This window comes from Phyllobates terribilis, unplaced genomic scaffold (assembly GCF_046119375.1).
Source record: "Phyllobates terribilis strain yellow unplaced genomic scaffold, ASM4611937v1 Scaffold_7__3_contigs__length_470593459, whole genome shotgun sequence".
Taxonomy (NCBI): domain Eukaryota; kingdom Metazoa; phylum Chordata; class Amphibia; order Anura; family Dendrobatidae; genus Phyllobates; species Phyllobates terribilis.
This window is the reverse complement of record NW_027362767.1, coordinates 396161691-396181444: the sequence shown is the minus strand read 5'-3', so window position 1 is coordinate 396181444 and position 19754 is coordinate 396161691. Positions and strand designations below refer to the sequence as shown.

General features: G+C 47.2%; 1 protein-coding gene across 1 annotated transcript in view; it reads left to right on the top strand.

Annotated features, from left to right (window-relative positions):
* The window catches only part of LOC141154987 (cytochrome P450 2C23-like), a 175456-nt gene that overhangs the window by 13887 nt on the left and 141815 nt on the right, over positions 1 to 19754 (top strand). Inside the window, exon 2 of the mRNA XM_073641575.1 lies at positions 3140 to 3302. Within this exon, the coding sequence (XP_073497676.1) occupies positions 3140 to 3302 (163 nt within the window). The remainder of the gene's footprint in view (positions 1 to 3139; positions 3303 to 19754) is intronic.

The following is a 19754-nucleotide window of genomic DNA, read 5'->3' as shown; positions in this document are numbered from 1 at the left end:
TGGCTGTGACTGACCGATACTGCAGATGGGCACAGCAGGCAGGCTGACAAGAGGTCTGGGTAGATGAACTGGAGAGACAGCAGGCAGCAGGCGGGAGCCTCTAGGTAGGCTGTCAGGTGGTCACGGCAAGTGACGGGCAAGAGCCTCCAGGTAGGCAGACAGGTGGTCACGGCAAGTGACAGGCGGGAGCCTCTAGGTAGGCTGTCAGGTGGTCACGGCAAGTGACGGGCAGGAGCCTCCAGGTAGGCAGACAGGTGGTCACGGGAAGTGATGGGCAGGAGCCTCCAGGTAGGCAGGCAGGTAACAGGCAGGTGCTTCCAGGTAAGCAGGCGGGTGAAGCCCATAGACAGACTGGCGGACTGAATGGAAGATAGACTGTCGAGCTGGAGAGAAGTCAGGCTGGTGGGCAGGACTAGTAGTCAGGCTAGCAGCTGGACCTGAGGGCTGAAGCAGAGGTTAGAACACTGTGCATCAACTATTGCTCGGGCACCTCCATTTTGGAGGAGGTGCCTTATGTGACGCCTCTACTCGAAAAGCCCTTTATTTTAGTTTACCCTGGGAGATGGGGGACTCAGAGTCGGGTCCTGTGATGGAGAGATGGGGTGCACCCGTGGCCCGGACCCGACCCGTGTTCAGGGCCATCACATTAAAAGAGATGGTGTGGGCTTATCCGGGTTGAGTGGCTGATTTACGACTGCGCCACCTGTGGCACCTGGTGAAGGCCACCAGCGCCGCTGCAGTCTGCTGAGGCATGGTGTTATGGCAGCCATAGTTATTACTACTCCCCACAGTCGGAGCAAGGCCTCAGGGCAGAGGGACAGGATGGAGGGGGTAGTATTAGAGGAAGACGGGCGCCGTGCCGTGCGGTGTAGCGCAGAATAAACTTCCAAGGCATTACTCATTTTAGAGATGGCAGAAGGAAGGCGACTCCCTGCTCCCCGCGGAGTCATGCAGTCAACAGGCACGGGGGTCCGACAACCTCCGAGTAAGTCCAGCATGCAGTCGGGACCCTACACCAGAGTGTTCCTGAACTACAGACCGAATCCTTTCATGTCCGTGTGTGTGCCAATAGGCCACGTCTCCCTCTGAGCTCCTCTCAGAACTAGGGCACGAGTGGCAGCTCTGCTCCGTCCGATACCCGGTGGGATCCTCAGGGCCTACCGGGCTTTCCCGACCAGGACATGGAGTAGCAAGGTCGGGTGTCGGGGACTGGTACCCCTCTTGCAGCTGACTCCCTCTGAATATATCAGCATGGCGAGGACAGGTGGCGTACACCGCTCCGTTTGCATCCTGCCTGGGATTCATTTGCTGTGGAGCCACACTCTTAAGCTCCGGACCATCTTGGTCCTGGACCTTGGCCGGGTTAAGACATTCCTGGTCTACAACCTGCCCCTCGAGCCAAGACCAGGGTACGAGGGCTGTTTCTCCCAAACCCTGCAGGCCCACACAGGGTCCACTATCAGGGTGGGAGATCACAGTCACACACAGTATTTGACAGCACAAAGACTTGACTCCCTAATGGATCAAGATGGATTTTTATTAAATATGAAATTTAAAGTGTAACTAACTTGTAAGTCCTCCACCCACTCCCACTAACTGGTTCCCCTCACTCTTGGTTCCCCAGTCTCCCTGTAACCAGGAGGGCAGCACCTAGTGCATACTAGCCCCCTCTGGTGGAGAAATGTGGTGTTGGATGCAAAGGTTGGGTCACGACTATCACACTGTTCTTACCTCAGAGGAGGAACACTACACTCCATTAGTGAAGTGCAGCATCCCTGTGGCGGTCGAACCCTCAGGGGCTCCACACCTTATATATGGGAGAACCTCCCGCAATTGGCCGAGGACTCCTTAGGGCGGCGCGCGCGGCCCCTTTAAGAGGGAGGGATCGTGTGTGCGCGCCCTAAGCACAGTGCCCGGGAAGCTGCGCGCGCTGTCAGCAGAAGCAGGAAGAGGAGCGCAGGAGCACGCCGGGCAGGGAGCGCGGCGGTGAGAGGGACTGCGTCTCTGCCTGGCAGGGGGCAGAGACGCCGATGCTACATTCTAACACTCTATTCAGTAGGACTATCAGCTGTGTATCCACCAGACTTCTGCACAACACAACTTATGGTCCCAACCCCATTTATAAGGCAATAAATTCCACTTATTAAACCTGACAGGGCACACCTGTGAAGTGAAAACCATTTCCGGTGACTACCTCTTGAAGCTCATCAAGAGAATGCCAAGAGTGTGCAAAGCAAAAGGTGGCTACTTTGAAGAACCTAGAATATAAGACATATTTTCAGTTGTTTCACACTTTTTTTGTTAAGTATATAATTCCACATGTGTTAATTCATAGTTTTGATGCCTTCAGTGTGAATGTACAATTTTCATAGTCATGAAAATACAGAAAAATCTTTAAATGAGAAGGTGTGTCCAAACTTTTGGTCTGTAATGTATATATACACAGTACATATATAAAATGTATATAAACCCATAGTACTGTGCCAACATTTTAGGCAGATATGATGATAAATGTAAGTTAGCCAGGACACAGAGTACTCTGCAAAAGTTTTAGACAGGTGGAGAAAATGCTGCAAGGTAAGAATTCAATCTATCTCTCTACCTACCTATCTATACACTGTATATGTACACAGTAATTTATACATTATAAAATTAGTTTCACTGTCAAAAATTACAAGTACTTAGGACAATATACTTTTATTAGGATCCTGTATAATAAACTAATCATAAATGACCCCTGCTACCAGTAACATTAGCAATTAGCAGTGATCTGTAGAAAAACCTAGCAGCAAGTGTTTAACGTGATTGCAGCATCTCCACAGGAGAAATGAAGTATTACATTTCGCCCTTTAAAATTAATTTGGTAAATGTAATCCATGCACATGTTGGGTCCTCCAGTGAGATGCTCTTTGTATATTCCTCTCTTTTAGCCAGCTAATAAAATGGGCACCTTCAATGAGATTCCTACTATAAACTCAAAAACATATACAGTAGCTTTGTGTAGCAATTATATCTTATCTTAAGGTATCTCAATATTTTTTACCCATTTTGAGGGTAAATATACAATTTTTGCTGATATCTTACTTGTTTGGAGGATAAATTCACATTTATCAGTTTTTAAGTTTTTATATTTCTCTAGCTAAGTGAGACATATGGACCGGTATATACCATCTATATTTCAAACCATCGGACCATAGTACTGATTGGGTATGATGCTGTGAAGGAAGCATTGGTGGACTGCAGCGACGCATTTAGTGACAGGGGAGACGTAGGAGCAGGAGAGATTTTTTCTAAGGATTTTGGTAAGTTGCTTAACTAAATTCATATAATGGCAAAAATATGATACTTTACTATGATCTTAATGTAATATATTCAATAATATTACATACAAGCTGTGTAATTATAGATTTATCTACAATAATTGATTGGTGATGGTGGTCACGGTGGGCAGAATTATTAGGCAAGGGAGTATTGTGACCATATTATAATTTTTATACAGAATTTCCAACTCCAAGTTTTGCTGATAAGATGAAGCTAAAGTGATTTGTATTTGTGTAATGAGAGCGGATGCAGCCTAAGGATACAACGCCCTTTATCAAGGTGTACAGAATTATTAGGCAACTTGTTTGCTTCCAGCAAAATGGACCAAAAAGAGATTTCACTGACTCTGAAAAGTAAAAAATTGTTACAAATGTTACAAAAGGATGCAGCACTCTTTAACTTGCTAAGATTGTGATGCACAATCACAGAACGATGAAAAGTTTTGTTGCAAATAGTCAACAGTAGTGTTGTGCAAGCACTAAAATGCTCGGGTGCTCGAAGCTCGGGCCGAGCTCTGTGATACTCGGGTGCTCGACCCGAGTAAAGAGCCTAATGTTAGTCTATGGGAGACCTGAGCATTTTTGCGGCCGCACCCCTGCAGTCTGTAGAAAGCCTAAAAAGTGCCCAAAACGATAGTGACAGTGCTCAAATGACATGGGGACAGCATGGGGATCACCCCAAGTAGCATTTCTGACCCCCAGGTCACTGCTGTGAACAACGTGGTCAGAGGTATTAAGCCACTTTTACGGGCTCACAATAAAACGTTCAAAAACGAAACTGAAACTTTTTTCCTGTGAAATATGATAAGGAATTTCTTTTCCGGGGTAAAGACTTGTGTATAAGGTAAAATAAGTAACCAAAAACAAAAATACTTCTCCACACCTTGGGCTATATTCACAAGTAGCAATTTTCATGCATTTTTGCACTTTTGTATTGCTTTCAACCGTGACAATTGCATTCACCGGGAAATGTCATTTTAACATTTTACAACCTAATCTGGCAATTTTTTTTTTTTGGGGGGGGGAATAACAAAAGGTTAATAAGACGGGCATTTGTACAGTCTGACTGAGGAAAAAAAGAAGGAGCCTCTAGGTAGGCTGGCAGGTGGTCACGGCAAGTGACGGGCAAGAGCCTCCAGGTAGGCAGACAGTTGGTCACGGCAAGTGACAGGCGGGAGCCTCTAGGTAGGCTGTCAGGTGGTCACGGCAAGTGACGGGCAGGAGCCTCCAGGTAGGCAGACTGGTGGTCACGGCAAGTGATGGGCAGGATCCTCCAGGTAGGCAGGCAGGTAACAGTCAGGTGCTTCCAGGTAATCAGGCGGGTGAAGCCCATAGACAGACTGGCGGACTGAATGGAAGACAGACAGTCGGGCTGGAGAGTAGTCAGGCTGGCGGACTGGACTGATAGTCAGGCTGGCGGGCAGGACTAGTAGTCAGGCTAGCAGCTGGACCTGAGGGCTGAAGCTGAGGTTAGAACACTGTGCATCAACTATTGCTCGGGCACTTCCATTTTGGAGGAGGTGCCTTATGTGACGCCTCTACTCGAAAAGCCCTTTAGTTTAGTTTACCCTGAGAGATGGGGGACTCGGAGTCGGGTCCTGTGATGGAGAGATGGGGTGCAGCCGTGGCCCGGACCCGACCCGTGCTCAGGGCCATCACATTAAAAGAGATGGTGTGGGCTTATCCGGGTTGAGAGGCTGATTTACGACTGCGCCACCTGTGGCACCTGGTGAAGGCCACCAGCGCGACTGCAGTCTGCTGAGGCATGGTGTTATGGCGGCCATAGTTATTACTACTCCCCACAGGCGGAGCAAGGCCTCAGGGCAGAGGGACAGGATGGAGGGGGTAGTATTAGAGGAAGACGGGCGCCGTGCCGTGCGGTGTAGCGCAGAATAAACTTCCAAGGCTTTACTCACTTTAGAGATGGCAGAAGGAAGGCGACTCCCTGCTCCCCGCGGAGTCATGCGGTCCAAATTTTGCTGTTAAGATGAAGCTAAAGTGATTTGTATTTGTGTAATGAGAGCGGATGCAGCCTAAGGATACAACGCCCTTTATCAAGGTGTACAGAATTATTAGGCAACTTGTTTGCCTCCAGCAAAATGGACCAAAAAGAGATTTCACTGACTCTGAAAAGTAAAAAATTGTTACAAATGTTACAAAAGGATGCAGCACTCTTTAACTTGCTAAGATTGTGATGCACAATCACAGAACGATGAAAAGTTTTGTTGCAAATAGTCAACAGTAGTGTTGTGCGAGCACTAAAATGCTCGGGTGCTCGAAGCTCGGGCCGAGCTCACTGTGATACTCGGGTGCTCGACCCGAGTAAAGAGCCTAATGTTAGTCTATGGGAAACCTGAGCATTTTTGCGGCGGCACCCCCGGCAGTCTGTAGAAAGCCTAAAAAGTGTCCAAAACGATAGAGACAGTGCTCAAATGACATGGGGACAGCATGGGGATCACCCCAAGAAGCATTTCTGACCCCCAGGTCACTGCTGTGAACAACGTGGTCAGAGGTATTAAGCCACTTTTACGGGCTCACAATAAAACGTTCAAAAACGAAACTGAAACTTTTTTCCTGTGAAATATGTTAAGGAATTTCTTTTCCAGGGTAAAGACTTGTGTATAAGGTAAAATAAATAACCAAAAACAAAAATACTTCTCCAAACCTTGGGCTATGTTCACAAGTAGCAATTTTTATGCGTTTTTGCACTTTTGTATTGCTTTCAACCGTGACAATTGCATTCACCGGGAAATGTCATTTTAAAATTTTACAACCTAATCTGGCAATTTTTTTGGGGGGGGCGGGGGGGGGATACCAAAAGGTTAATAAGAATGGCATTTGTACAGTCTGACTGAGGAAAAAAAAGAAAGAGGATTTAGATGAAAAAAAAAGGATTTTTCCTGGCCCCTGAGACCTGGGGCTAAGTCTAGCAATTTGAGCAGCAGCACACAGGACTGTAATGCAGTGTTTGTTGGTATAACCACTGCGTCTCCTATACAGCCTGCCTGCCTGATATCTTGGATGGATATTAGCCCTCAGAAGTACTGTTTGTTTGATTTTGCAGGCTTTAGAGACCATACACTACCTATTTCGCAGTATAAATCTCTCCCTAACTATGCAGCACTCTCCCTACACTGTCTGATCCCGTGCGACTGTGTCCATGGTGGTGGTTCCCAGTGTGGACTATAAGCCCAGTGAGGGGCCACAGTCATGTTCGGTGACTGGTGACTGTTAATGGGGTACTGGTGGATGGACTCCTGGACTCAGGGAGCTTGGTGACTCTCATAAGGGCCACGCTACCACATCAGATGATCCCCGGGAAAAATGTGGTTGTGGGGTGCATCCATGGGGATGCAAAGGATTACCCTATTGTCAGAGTGATAATACACACTGACTGTGGAGCTGAGTCCCATGAGGTGTGGATGGTTAGGAATCTGCTCCACCTGATAGCAATAGGGCGGGACTTCAGTCTGTTCTGGGACTTGTGGTGGAAAGCAGGGGTGCCAAGTGTCTCAACCGGGAGTCGGTCACCCCATGATGCATCATCGTTTCAGTCAGAGGCAAATGACTTCCCCTGTGTGTCCTTGCGGGGGGCGAAGACGAGGTGGTGACCCAGAAAGATGAGGTCCCAGACTTGGGGGTGTCTGGAGGAACATTGGGACTGTGCAGATCTAGGATCTCACCTTAAAATTTGCATTTGAGAGTTTGTCTTTGATCAATGGGGTTGCTCAGGAGCAAGGGGCTGACACCAGGTTCCCATATTTTGCACCTAATGGGACCTTCTTTATAGGGTCACTAACCCAAAAGGGAGGTAATAGAGCTGTTAGTAATGTCGGAACCCTATAGGCGTAGAGTGTTAGGCCTGGCTCATTCTCACATCTTGGGTGGGCATCTAGGGGTAGATAAGACTTGGGAGCGGATCCTGCAAAGGTTCCACTGGCCTTGATGTCAACGAGAGATTGTGAACTACTGCCTGTCATGTCCCACCTGTCAGCTAACGGCTCCCGTGTCCCATTTCCGGAGCCTCTAGTGCCATTACCTCTCATAGATGTCCCATTTGACTGGATCGTCATGGACCTTGTTGGGCCCCTATTGAAGTCTGCCCATGGCCACCAATGCATTCTGGTGATATTGGACTATGCTATGCGATATCCGGAAGCAGTGCCGTTAAGAAATTCCTCCACTAGAAGTATCGCCAGAATGCTGGTACATATTTTCTCATGAACAGGTCTGCCAAAGGAGATCCTGATGGACCTGGAAACTCCGTTTATGTCGAAGGTGATGAGAGAGTTGTGTAAAGCCCTCCAAATTACACAACTCAAAATGTCTGTATACCACCAGCAGATGGACGGACTGGTAAAACGGTTCAACAAGACCTTGAAGTCTATGTTAAGGAAAGTTGTGGAAAATTATGGTCGAGACTGGGATTGCCTGCTGACGTCTCTGCTGTTCTCCATTATGGAAGTTCCCCAGACCTTACAGGGTTCTCGCCGTTTGAACTGCTGTACGGACGACACCCTCGGAGCTTCTGGACATAGCAAAGGAGACCTGGGAAGCAGAGGTTACACCCCATCTGAGTGTCATTGAGCTTTGTGGCCCAAATGCAGGACTGGATGAAAAGGATAATGCCAATTGTGAAGGAGAGCCTTCTACAGGCACAGGAAGCCCAGGCAAGGGTCTACAATCAGGCAACAAGGCTGAGACAATTCAGCCCTGGAGATCTGGTGTTGGTGTCCACGGTCGAGAATAAATTCCTGGCTAAGTGGCAAGGACCGTACAAAGTAGTTGAGAAGCTGAATGAAGTCAACTACAAGGTCCACCAGCCGGGTAGAAGGAAGCCATACCAGATCTACCACATCAACTTACTGAATCTGTGGCGAGACAGGGAACCAGTGGAAGCTCCCCCTTAGGGGCAAATCCGTAAGCCAGGGTCAAGAACGTTACAGTGGCAGAGACAGTCACTGGCCCAGAAACAACAGTGCCGAGAACTCTTGCAAAGAAACTGAGACCTGTTCTCAAAATTGTCCGGATGTATGCAATCTGTGGAGCAGGAGATCCTGACGGAACTGCATGTACGGATGAACCAATGACCGTATCGAATTCCTAAAGCCAGCCGTGAATTGATCACCAAGGAGGTAAGGAAAATGTTGAGCCTGGGAGTCATCGAGGAATCTAAAAGTGGCTGGTCCAGCCCGATTGTTCTTGTGCCTAAGCCAGACAGAGAATGGCGGTTCTGTAACAATTACAGGAAGCTAAACGACGTGTCCGAGTTTGATGCCTACCCAATGCCTCGGGTAGATGAGCTTATTGAGAGGCTGGGGCCTGCCAGGTACATCACTACCCTGGACGTAACAAAAGGGTACTGTCGCCTGACTCCAGGGGACAATGAGAAAATGGCCTTCTCTACACCCAACGGGTGTTTTCAATATACTAGGAGGCCGTTAGGTCTACAGGGATACCCAGCTACCTTCCAGGGGGCCATAGACCGGATTCTGGGCTCACATAAAAATACACTGCTGCTTACTTGGACGACATCGTGATTTTCAGCCCAGAATCGGGAACCCACCTGCAGAAGGTCCAGGCAGTACTGGATGCATTGAGAAATGCCGGGTTTGCATAAACCCACAAAAATGTGCCATAGGAAAGGAAGAGGTGAAATAATTGGGCTACGTGGTTGAAAGGGGCAAAATAAAGCCGCAAATGAACAAGGTGGAGGCAATCCAGAATTGCCTGCAACCAGCCTCCAAGAAACAAGTAGGGGCCTTTCTGGGTATCTTGGGGTATTATCAGTGGTTTATCCCGAATTTCGCCACAATAGCGGCACCCCTAACCGACTTACTTAAAGATACGAAGACAGCGATGGCAAAGTGGTATTCTGAGGCAGAGATAGTGTTCCAGGAGCTGAAATGTGCCCTTTGTAACCAGCCGGTTTGATAGCACCTGATTTCCAAAAGAGTTTGTGCTCCAGAGGAACACCTCTGACATCAGCATATGAGCCGTCTTATCGCAGGAGGTAAATGGGGAGGAACACCCCACTCTGTACCTAAGCAGGAAACTCTCGGCCTTCGAAAATAATTTTGCAATCGTGGAAAAGGAGTGCCTGGCCGTCAAGTGAGCGGTTTATACCCTTAGGTACTACCTATTAGGCTGCAAATTCAGACTGGTCTAAGACCATGCCCCCTAAGATGGATGAGGGAACGAATGGGGAAAAATGCCCGGTTGACCAGGTGGTTCCTGCCCCTCCAGAACTTTAGTTTTTTGGTAGAACACAGGCCCGGGAAACTGCATGCCCTGTCCAGACTTCTATGTCTAATGAGTAAAGGTACCAAAACCCCCGGCTTTGGGCAAAGGGGGGAATATGTGACAAAGTCACTGGTAGTGTGTCAGAAGGGAGGTATGTGTCGCGATAGCTCTTAGACTCAGTGATGTGAAAACTTGCAAGTTATCCTGCACAAATAAATGCAGAGAGAGTTAATAGGACCCCATTTATAATGAAATGTTTGTTTTCAGTGGATAACTAAAGTGCAGGGCGGGACATTATTCCCCATACCTCCAAACAGGGAGATCCTGGGCTTTAAATAGCCAGCCCTGAGACTCAGGTGTGTTCAGTACGTAGTGAAATTCTGCTCCAGGAAGGAGCTAGCACGGGGTGTGCTGAACCTGTGTGTGACTAATTGTGAGTGGCCAAACCTTGGCTGGCATACGGACTGTGCTGTAAGTTTTGTACTTTGTTTTGTCTCTTTAGCCGAATGGGCTGCTAAATAAACTAACCCGAAAATTTAAAGAGACAGTATTCCGTGTTTTACCTCCGCATACAGCCGAGCTTGTCACTATACACAAAGGGTAGAGGAAAAAGTCTGCATCTTTCAAGAAAACCATGATTTTTCTGCAAGACAGAGTTCCATCGTAGCTAGAGATGAGCGTTGTTCTACTCGAACTGTTCGCCAATCTCAAATTCGAGCTGTTTTGGGCGGTGTTCGAGCCGTTCGGCGAACACGAACAATTTGAGAAAAATTCGGCTGTTCGAGGTTATGTTCGATAACTGTTCGTGCACCAAAATCATAACTGGATTTTTTCTCAGTAATGATGAAAATTAATGTTAATACGCAGTTTGAGTGCACAGCGGGGTGGGGGGAGGGGCAGGGGATGGATCTCTGCAGGAACAATGAAGATCTCCATTTTTTTTTCTCTTTCCCGCATTTGCAGTGGGGAGGTGCAATCTGTCAGCCTATCAGCAGCGCACACACGGAGCGAAGTGCTTTTTTTCACAAGCAAGGGCATGTGTCATTGGCAGTGTATGTCACATGTCCTTGCCCTATAAGACCAAGCCATTTTCCCCGTCGCCACCATTTTCTCACTGCTGCAGCTGCGTGTTAGACGGCACCGCTGTTGCTGTGTGCGCTATACCTTGTTAATTTCAAGCCAATTTTCGCACAAATCTACAGATAGCTTGGGAGTAGGGAATAGTTGTGATTGCAGTTCTTTTAAGGACTAGGTTACAGCATTTCCTACGACTTTTATCAGGCAGGTCTGTGCTCTTAAATAGATAGATTGTGGGAGTAAAGACTAATTGTAATTGCAGTCCTTTTCAGGACTAGGTTACATCAGTTCCTATCAGTTTTTGCCAGGCAGGTCTGTGCCAGTGCTGTGCAAGTTTTTTTCACAGCATTTGGCTGAATCTAGCAAAGCTAATCCTTTTTGGCCTATTGCAGAGTGTGTTAGTCAGTGGAGTAGCCTGCCTGTGTTGCAAGATATACCACCTGTGTATAGAATACCAATTTTTTTACTGCACCTAGTGAAGTAAAATCTTTTGGGCATAGCATCATTCTATTAGTCCATCTATACTGACCTCCATCAGGTTGCAAATTGAATATAATTTTTTTCTGCATCTAGCTCTGAAAAAATATGGGCTTCTAGCTGTGTGTGGGACTTGTTGTACTAGTCCATCTATACTGACCTCCATCAGGTTGCAAACTGAATATATTTTTTTCTGCATCTACCTCTGAAAAAATATTTGGCCTTCTAGCTGTGTGTGGGACTTGTTGTGTTAGTCAATCTATACTGACCTCCATAAGGTTGCAACCTGAATATAATTTTTTTCTGCATTTACCTCTGACAAAATATTTGGCCTTCTAGCTGTGTGTGGGACTTGTTCTATTAGTCCATCTATACTGACCTCCATAAGGTTGCAAACTGAAAATAATTTTTTTCTGCATCTACCTCTGAAAAAATATTTGGCCTTCTAGCTGTGTGTGGGACTCGTTCTATTAGTCCATCTATACTGACCTCCATAAGGTTGCAAACTGAATATAATTTTTTTCTGCATCTACCTCTGAAAAAATATTGGGCCTCTAGCTGTGTGTGGGACTTGTTCTATTAATCCATCTATACAGACCTCCATCAGGTTGCAAACTGAATATATTTTTTTCTGCATCTACCTCTGAAAAAATATTTGGCCTTCTAGCTGTGTGTGGGACTTGTTCTATTAGTCCATCTATACTGACCTCCATAAGGTTGCAAACTGAATATAATTTTTTTCTGCATCTACCTCTGAAAAAATATTTGGCCTTCTAGCTGTGTGTGGGACTTGTTCTATTAGTCCATCTATACTGACCTCCATAAGGTTGCAAACTGAATATAATTTTTTTCTGCATCTACCTCTGAAAAAATATTGGGCTTCTAGCTGTGTGTGGGACTTGTTCTATTAATCCATCTATACAGACCTCCATCAGGTTGCAAACTGAATATATTTTTTTCTGCATCTACCTCTGAAAAAATATTGGGCTTCTAGCTGTGTGTGGGACTTGTTGTATTAGTCCATCTATACAGACCTCCATAAAGTTGCAAACTGAATATAATTTTTTTCTGCATCTACCTCTGACAAAATATTTGGCCTTCTAGCTGTGTGTGGGACTTGTTCTATTAGTCCATCTATACTGACCTCCATAAGGTTGCAAACTGAATATAATTTTTTTCTGCATCTACCTCTGACAAAATATTTGGCCTTCTAGCTGTGTGTGAGACTTGTTCTATTAGTCCATCTATACTGACCTCCATAAGGTTGCAAACTGAATATAATTTTTTTCTGCATCTACCTCTGAAAAAATATTTGGCCTTCTAGCTGTGTGTGGGACTTGTTCTATTAGTCCATCTATACTGACCTCCATAAGGTTGCAAACTGAATATAATTTTTTTCTGCATCTACCTCTGAAAAAATATTTGGCCTTCTAGCTGTGTGTGGGACTTGTTCTATTAGTCCATCTATACTGACCTCCATAAGGTTGCAAACTGAATATAATTTTTTTCTGCATCTACCTCTGAAAAAATATTTGGGCTTCTAGCTGTGTGTGGGACTTGTTCTATTAGTCCATCTATACAGACCTCCATCAGGTTGCAAATTGAATATAATTTTTTTCTGCATCTAACCCAGCCAATAGTTTTGGCCTAATACCACAGTTTGGCCACTCAGCTCTGCTCGGTTCCCATCCATTGTTTTTTTGTGCAAACAACTCCAGAGTTGTGAATTAGTTAACCACCAAAATGAGTGGAAAAAGGCCTGCTGCTGGTGGAAAGGGGAATAGGCGTGTTGGGAAGGGGAAAAAAGGTTGTGTCCGTGGGGTAGGTGTTAAAGCAACAGTAACATCTGCAGAAGAAAGACCATCTTCCAGCCAAACTAAAATGTCTACTTCTTTTAGCGGACAATGTGATAAGATCCCTTTCTTACGGCCACGCCAATCGCTACAAATTCCAGATGAGGCACAAAAACAGCAGGTGCTTCAACGGATATCAAGTGCTCCTTTAAGTGGGCTCTCCTCCACATCAACTTCAACATCACAAATACTCCAGTCCTCAAAGGTGTCACCCCAATCGCACTTGCTTCCTCACAGCTCCCAAATCTCCAGCTGCCCGTCTGAGTATGAGGTAGAACAGATGGTTGAGTCTGCAGAGCTGTTTACTCATACTATAGCCTGGGAATCAGAGGTCGACTCCAGCGCTTCTGTGAATCCAGACGAGGAAATGATCTGCACTGATGCCCAGAATCTTTATGAGTCGGATCCAGGACCAGACGCGGAAGGTTCTGACCATAATGTAGACCCTCATTCCCAAACTGTAACTCCTGTTGGTGGAGACAATGAGGAAGACGATGATAAGACTCAAATACCTGATTGGAGCGACAACTTTAGTTTTTTGTCAGGGCAGGAACAGGTTGGCTCTGAGGACGACGGGTGTGATAACGCACAGGGTGATGATGATGAGGTTGGAGATCCCACTTACTGTCAACCCACAGTCAGCCAAGAGATGAGGTCAGCAGAGGAGGTGGAGGAAGATGCTAGTGATGACGAGGTCAGGTTGCACCTTCCTGGACAGAGACGTAGTACTGGAAGCACGTCAACAACTGCATCCTCAAACACAACTCTGCCTCTCACCACAAGTCGTGGTGGCTCTTCAGGTCGCATGGGTGCTAAGCCTTGCATAGCCTGGGCATTTTTTCAGATCGATAAAGATGACCCAACTCGTGTTATCTGTAACATTTGTCAGCAAAAGCTAAGTAGAGGCCAAAAAATACATAGTTTGAGTACTTCATGCATGAACCGGCACATGGACATGAAGCATAAGTTGCAGTGGGAAGCTCAGTGTGCTACAATGCGGCCTAGCCGGCCGGGCCAACCACCGTCTGCCATATCTTGTGCATCCGCGGCCTCTTCATCCTCTGTGACTGGGGGGACAGCAGTCACACCTGTTTTGGGGCGCAGACCTGCCACCTCTTTACCCGCAACAGCCAGCGTGATTGGCAGGTCATCATTTTCTTTGGAGGTGGTAACACCAGCTGGTGTTGAGCGCTGTCCGACATCGATAGCACCACCTTTGGATCAAGGCAACCTAACATGTCTGCCTGCATCTTCCTCACAGACCGGCAGTTTGCCGGGGACACCCTTATCAACCCCGTCTAAGCACAATAGCCAGCCCTCGGTCCCTCAGATGTGGACAAGTAAAAGACCATTTCCTCCTAGCCATGAGAAAGCTAAGAGGTTGAATTTCACCATCTGCAAGCTCTTGGCTACAGAAATGCTGCCTTTCCGCCTGGTGGACACAGAGGATTTTCGAGACCTTATGTCCGTCGCAGTGCCTCAGTACCAGATGCCCAGTCGGCACTACTTCTCAAAGAAAGGTGTGCCTGCGCTCCACCAGCATGTCGCACACAACATCACCGCTTCTTTGAGAAACTCTGTGTGTGACAGGGTGCATTTCACCACAGACACTTGGACGAGTAGGCATGGACAGGGGCGTTACATGTCGCTGACTGGGCACTGGGTAACTATGGTGACAGCAGGACAAGGGGCTGCTGTCCAAGTCTTGCCGTCCCCACGAGTTGTGCGTCAATCCTCTTTATGTCAAAGTTCCTCCACTGCTTCTGCCTCCTCAACCTGCTCTCGGTCCTCCACCTGCACCCAAAGCCTGCCTGGTCATGCCACAAGCTTTCTAACTGCGCAGAAGGGATCCTGCACACCTCCTTACTATGCTGGCAGTAGGGCTCAACGTCATCAGGCGGTTTTTACATTGAAATGTCTGGGAAATGTGAGTCACACAGCTGAGGAGCTGTGGTCAGCTCTGGAGAACCAATTTCATGAATGGTTGTCTCCACTGTACCTGAAACCAGGGAAGGCCGTGTGCGACAATGCTGCAAACCTGGGTGCGGCCCTTCGCCGGGGCAATGTCACACACGTGCCTTGTATGGCTCACGTGTTGAACCTGGTTGTCCAGCAATTTTTATCCCACTATCCCAGACTAGATGGCCTTCTGCAGAGAGCACGGTCGCTGTGTGCTCACTTCCGCCGTTCGCATCCCGCAGCTCAGCTACTTACATCTCTACAGAAGTCGTTGGGCCTGCCACTTCACTGGCTAAAATGCGATGTGCCTACCCGGTGGAATTCAACTCTGCACATGTTGCAGCGACTGTGGCAGCACCGACAAGCCCTGGTGCAATACGTTCTGACGTATAGCCTGGGCCAACGAGATTCAGAGGTGGGGCAAATCACGCTGGAGGAGTGGTCTCAGATCAGGGACCTATGCACCCTTCTGCACAGTTTTGAAATGGCGACGAAGATGTTTAGTGCTGACGATGCCATTATCAGCATGACTATTCCGGTGATTTACATGCTGGAGCACATGTTAAACAGAATTCGAAGTCAGGTGGTGGCACAAGAGGAGGTGGAGGAAGTAGAGGAGGAGGAGTTGTATGCGGAAGGGCTAACATCTGCAAGGTCCAGACGGTCGGCAGCACCAAGGCGGCAGGCATGTGAGGGTGGGGGAGATGGTTTTACCAGGGCGCATGGTAGCAGCCAAACTAGTGAGGAAGGTGCAGGAGCCCAGGAAGAAGTGGAGGACGAACTGATGGAAGACTCATCAGATGAGGGAGACCTTGATCACATTTCTGTTGTGCGAGGTTGAGGGGAGAGGACAGAGGAAGGAAGCATGATTGTTACCTCGCCACCAACACAACAGGGACTTGGTGCTCCTGGATGCGCAACACACATGAGTGCCTTCTTGCTGCACTACCTGCAACATGACCCTCGAATTGTGAGAATTAGAAATAATCCTGACTACTGGGTTGCCACACTGTTAGATCCCCGGTACAAAAGTAAATTTGCAGAAATTATTCCTGCCATAGAAAGGGATGCACACATGCAGGAGTATCAGCAGAGACTGTTGCAGAATCTTACATGTGCTTTTCCACAAAATACCAGTGGTGCACGTAGTGAATCTCACAGTTCCAACTTGCCAACCGTGGGACCGTCAAGTGTTCAGCACTCAAACCGTAACAGAACCACAGTATCTGCTGGTAACATCAATTTTGCGGAATAATTTCACCACTTTTTTAGCCCATCCTTTGCAAGGCCACAGGAGACAAGAAGTCTGACACATAGTCAACGCCTAGAGACGATGGTACAGGAGTATCTCCAAGTAAACATTGAAGCCACGACTGTGTCACTGGACCCTTGCTCTTTTTGGGCTTCCAATCTGGATAAATGGCCGGAGCTAGCCACTTACGCCTTGGAGATCTTGTCATGCCCCGCAGCCAGCGTTCTGTCTGAACGTGTGTTCAGCGCTGCTGGTGGTGTGCTGACAGATAAGCGCACGCGGCTCTCCATTGATAATGTAGACAGACTCACGTTCATAAAGATGAACAAATCATGGATCCGAAACGACTTTTCTACCCCTGTGTCATCCTGGGGAGAGTAAAAGCTTGATGATTGGTTAAAATCACCCTACCAACCGTTTTAAGCTTTCAAATTACTAATCATGTTTACCTGTATCTTGGCTGGAAAATAATTTGGGCTTTATAGCAGTGTGCAGCACTGATTCTATTAGGCCATCTATAATAAGCTCCACCAGATTTAAAATTACTAATCATGTTTATCTGTATCTTGACTGGAAAATAATTTGGGCTTTGTAGCAGTGTGCAGCACTGATCCTATTAGGCCATCTATACTAAAGCTTCACCAGATTTAAAATTAATAATAATTTTTAGCTGCATCTAGCCCGGAAAATAATTTTGGGGCTCTGAGATGCGCAAGACACATAAGTGCCTTCTTGCTGCACTACCTGCAGCATGACCCTCATATTGTCAGAATTCGAAGTAATCATGACTACTGGGTTGCCACACTCTTAGATCCCCCAAACTTTTCGATCAACCTTTTCATTTTAATAAAGACCAAAAAAATGGTCATTTTTGAAATTATAAACATTAGCAGGTTGTTAGAAACTGAAATCAAACAGTTTTCAACTCAAAACTTTATTCTAGGTGATGTTACATTTTCACATAGGACCCCTTGTTCGAAAGGAGCTTCTGAACTCTCTCGTCCATTGAATTTGTCAGGTTTTGGATGGTTTCTGCTTCAATTGTTTTGCATGAGGACAGAATACCCTCCCAGAGCTGTTGCTTAGATGTGAACTGCCTCCACCCATCATAGACACTCCTTTTAATGATGCTCCAAAGGTTCTGAATGGGGTAGAGGTCAGGGGAGCATGGGGGTCACACCATAAGTTTGTCTCCTTTTATGCCCATATCAGCCAGAGATGCAGATGTTTTATGTGCAGCATGAGATGGTGCATTATCATGCAGAAAAATGATCTTGCTGTGAAATACACGGTTCTTCTTCTTGAACCATGGCAGGAAGTGCTGTTTGAGAAAATCCACATACATTATGGAGTTCATCTTTAGCGCCTTCAGGGATCCTAAAGGGGCCGACAATCTCTCTCCCCATGATTCCAGCCCAAAACATTACTCCACCTCCTCCTTGTTGGCGCTGTAGCCGTGTTTGCATGGGGTGTCCATCAATCAGCAATCCTCCACTCCATCCATCTGGACCATCGAGCGCTGCACGGCACTCATCCGTGAACAAAACAGTTTTGAAATCAGTCTTCATGTAATGTTTGGCCCACTGGAGCCGTTTCTGCTTGTGTGAAGTGGATAGAGGAGGTCGACAGGATGGCGTATGCACAGCTGCAAACCTCTGAAGGACCCTGCATCTTGTTGTTCGGGGGACGTTGGAGGCACAAGCAGCTTCAAAAACTTGTCTGCTGCTATGACAAGGCTTTTTTGCCGCTGCTCTTTCAACCTGACGTAATTGCCTGTAGGAAAGAGTCCTCAATTTTCCCTTATCAGCACGCACACGTGTGTACTGTGAATCAGCTACATACTTCCTGATTGCCAAGACACTTCATCCTGATCATCGCACAATGTTGATTGTAGTCATGCCTTGACCTAAACACTCCACAATTTGTTGCTTCTCAGCAGCCGACACATCCTTTTTCTTTCCCATTTTGGCAGAAAATGTAGGCTGCTTAATAATGTGAGACAGCCTTCTTAAGTAGTCTTGCCTTTCATTGGACACACCTGCCAAACTAATTAGCACAGGTGTCTGCAATTGCTTACAGTGATATAAAGAGCCCTGACACACATCACCATCAATGAGTTTAACTGACAAACAAACAAATTCTTCCCTTATCACTCCTAAACACTTTTTGCATAATAATTTGGAACACAGTGTACATGTGCTTTTCCACAAAACACCAGTGGTTCATGTAGTGAATCTTACAGTTCTAACTTGCCAACCGTGGTCTGTATGGAGTTGTTCAATAAAGGGCCCAAAATTAAGATAACATAGATGGGAGAGGTCTCTATGAATAGGAATTCCTAAGTATTTGATACCCTGTGAGGGCCAGGCAAAGGGAAAGTTGGACTGGATGGAATCCTATATGGATTTGGGGAGGGAGACATCGAGGGCCTCAGACTTCGCTGCATTGATTTTAAAATTTGACCATGTAACAAAGTGATCTATTTCAGCCATAACAGCATGGATGGATATATGTGATTGAGTGATATATACTAGGACATCATCAGCAAATAGACTTGTACTCGGTGCCTCCCACCTCAATCCACCTAATATTGGGGTTATGGCGAATTGATGAGAGCAGGTGCTTCGTCACTAGGATGTATAAGAGAGGGGACAGAGGACATCCCTGCCTTGTCCCATTGGTGATTGTGAAAGGTGTTGAAAATGTTCTGACGCACCCCCTGGGCCTTGGGACACCCGGAGCCGGACCCTTTTTGGTGGATGCTGGTGGTTGTAGTCTTCGTGGCGGCGACCCGGTTCCGTGGCTCAGGGTGGTCAAACCAGTGGCGGAACTATTTATGTGGTTTTGATGTTTAAATGTCCGACTACGCCGTGGATTGCGGTCAGAGTGAACCGCCGCTACAGGGCAGACCGCTGAGGCTGGTGTTGTGGATGCAGCAGAGCATAGAATAACTCCCCACGGGAGGAGTATAGCCTCAGGGCAGTGTATGCGGAGGATGGGGGTGATGGTGCAGGGCAGCAGCAGTAACGACACGGAGTCAGTGATGCAGTTCAGGGCCTTTACTCACAGTTCTTATTATCCAGACCACGTCTGCAGGTAACGGCTGCCCACATCGTACTGTGCTCACCAGGTGAGGGGCTCAGACAACTCCCAGATATCTTTGGAGCGCTTCACAGGACCCCGTTTGTGTGTCCTTTGTCTGGCCTTTCTTACCAACACTTCTGTCCGGCTGCCTTGGGCCTCCTCTTGGTTAACTTGGCACCAGTTTCCCTGACCCTATGTGGTGCCTTCCTAGCGGGTGTAGCGAGGGGCTGCGCCACATAAAATGTCAGAGCCTCCGGTTTCTAGCTGAGGGTCGTTTCCTGCCTCCACTAGTTCGGGGATCGGTCTCCCCCTTTGGCCTGACCCCTCCACGCAGGTGGATTCGGGCGTGCGGTGGCGACTCGCCCGTCCGCACCCCTGGGATCCCTTCATTCCTCGTTCCTGGAGCCTTCTCCGCTCCTCTTCCTTCCTTCTCCCTCTTGCAGGCCTGGGCCTCTGTTACTAGGCCTGCCTCCGGAGCAGAGCTCATGC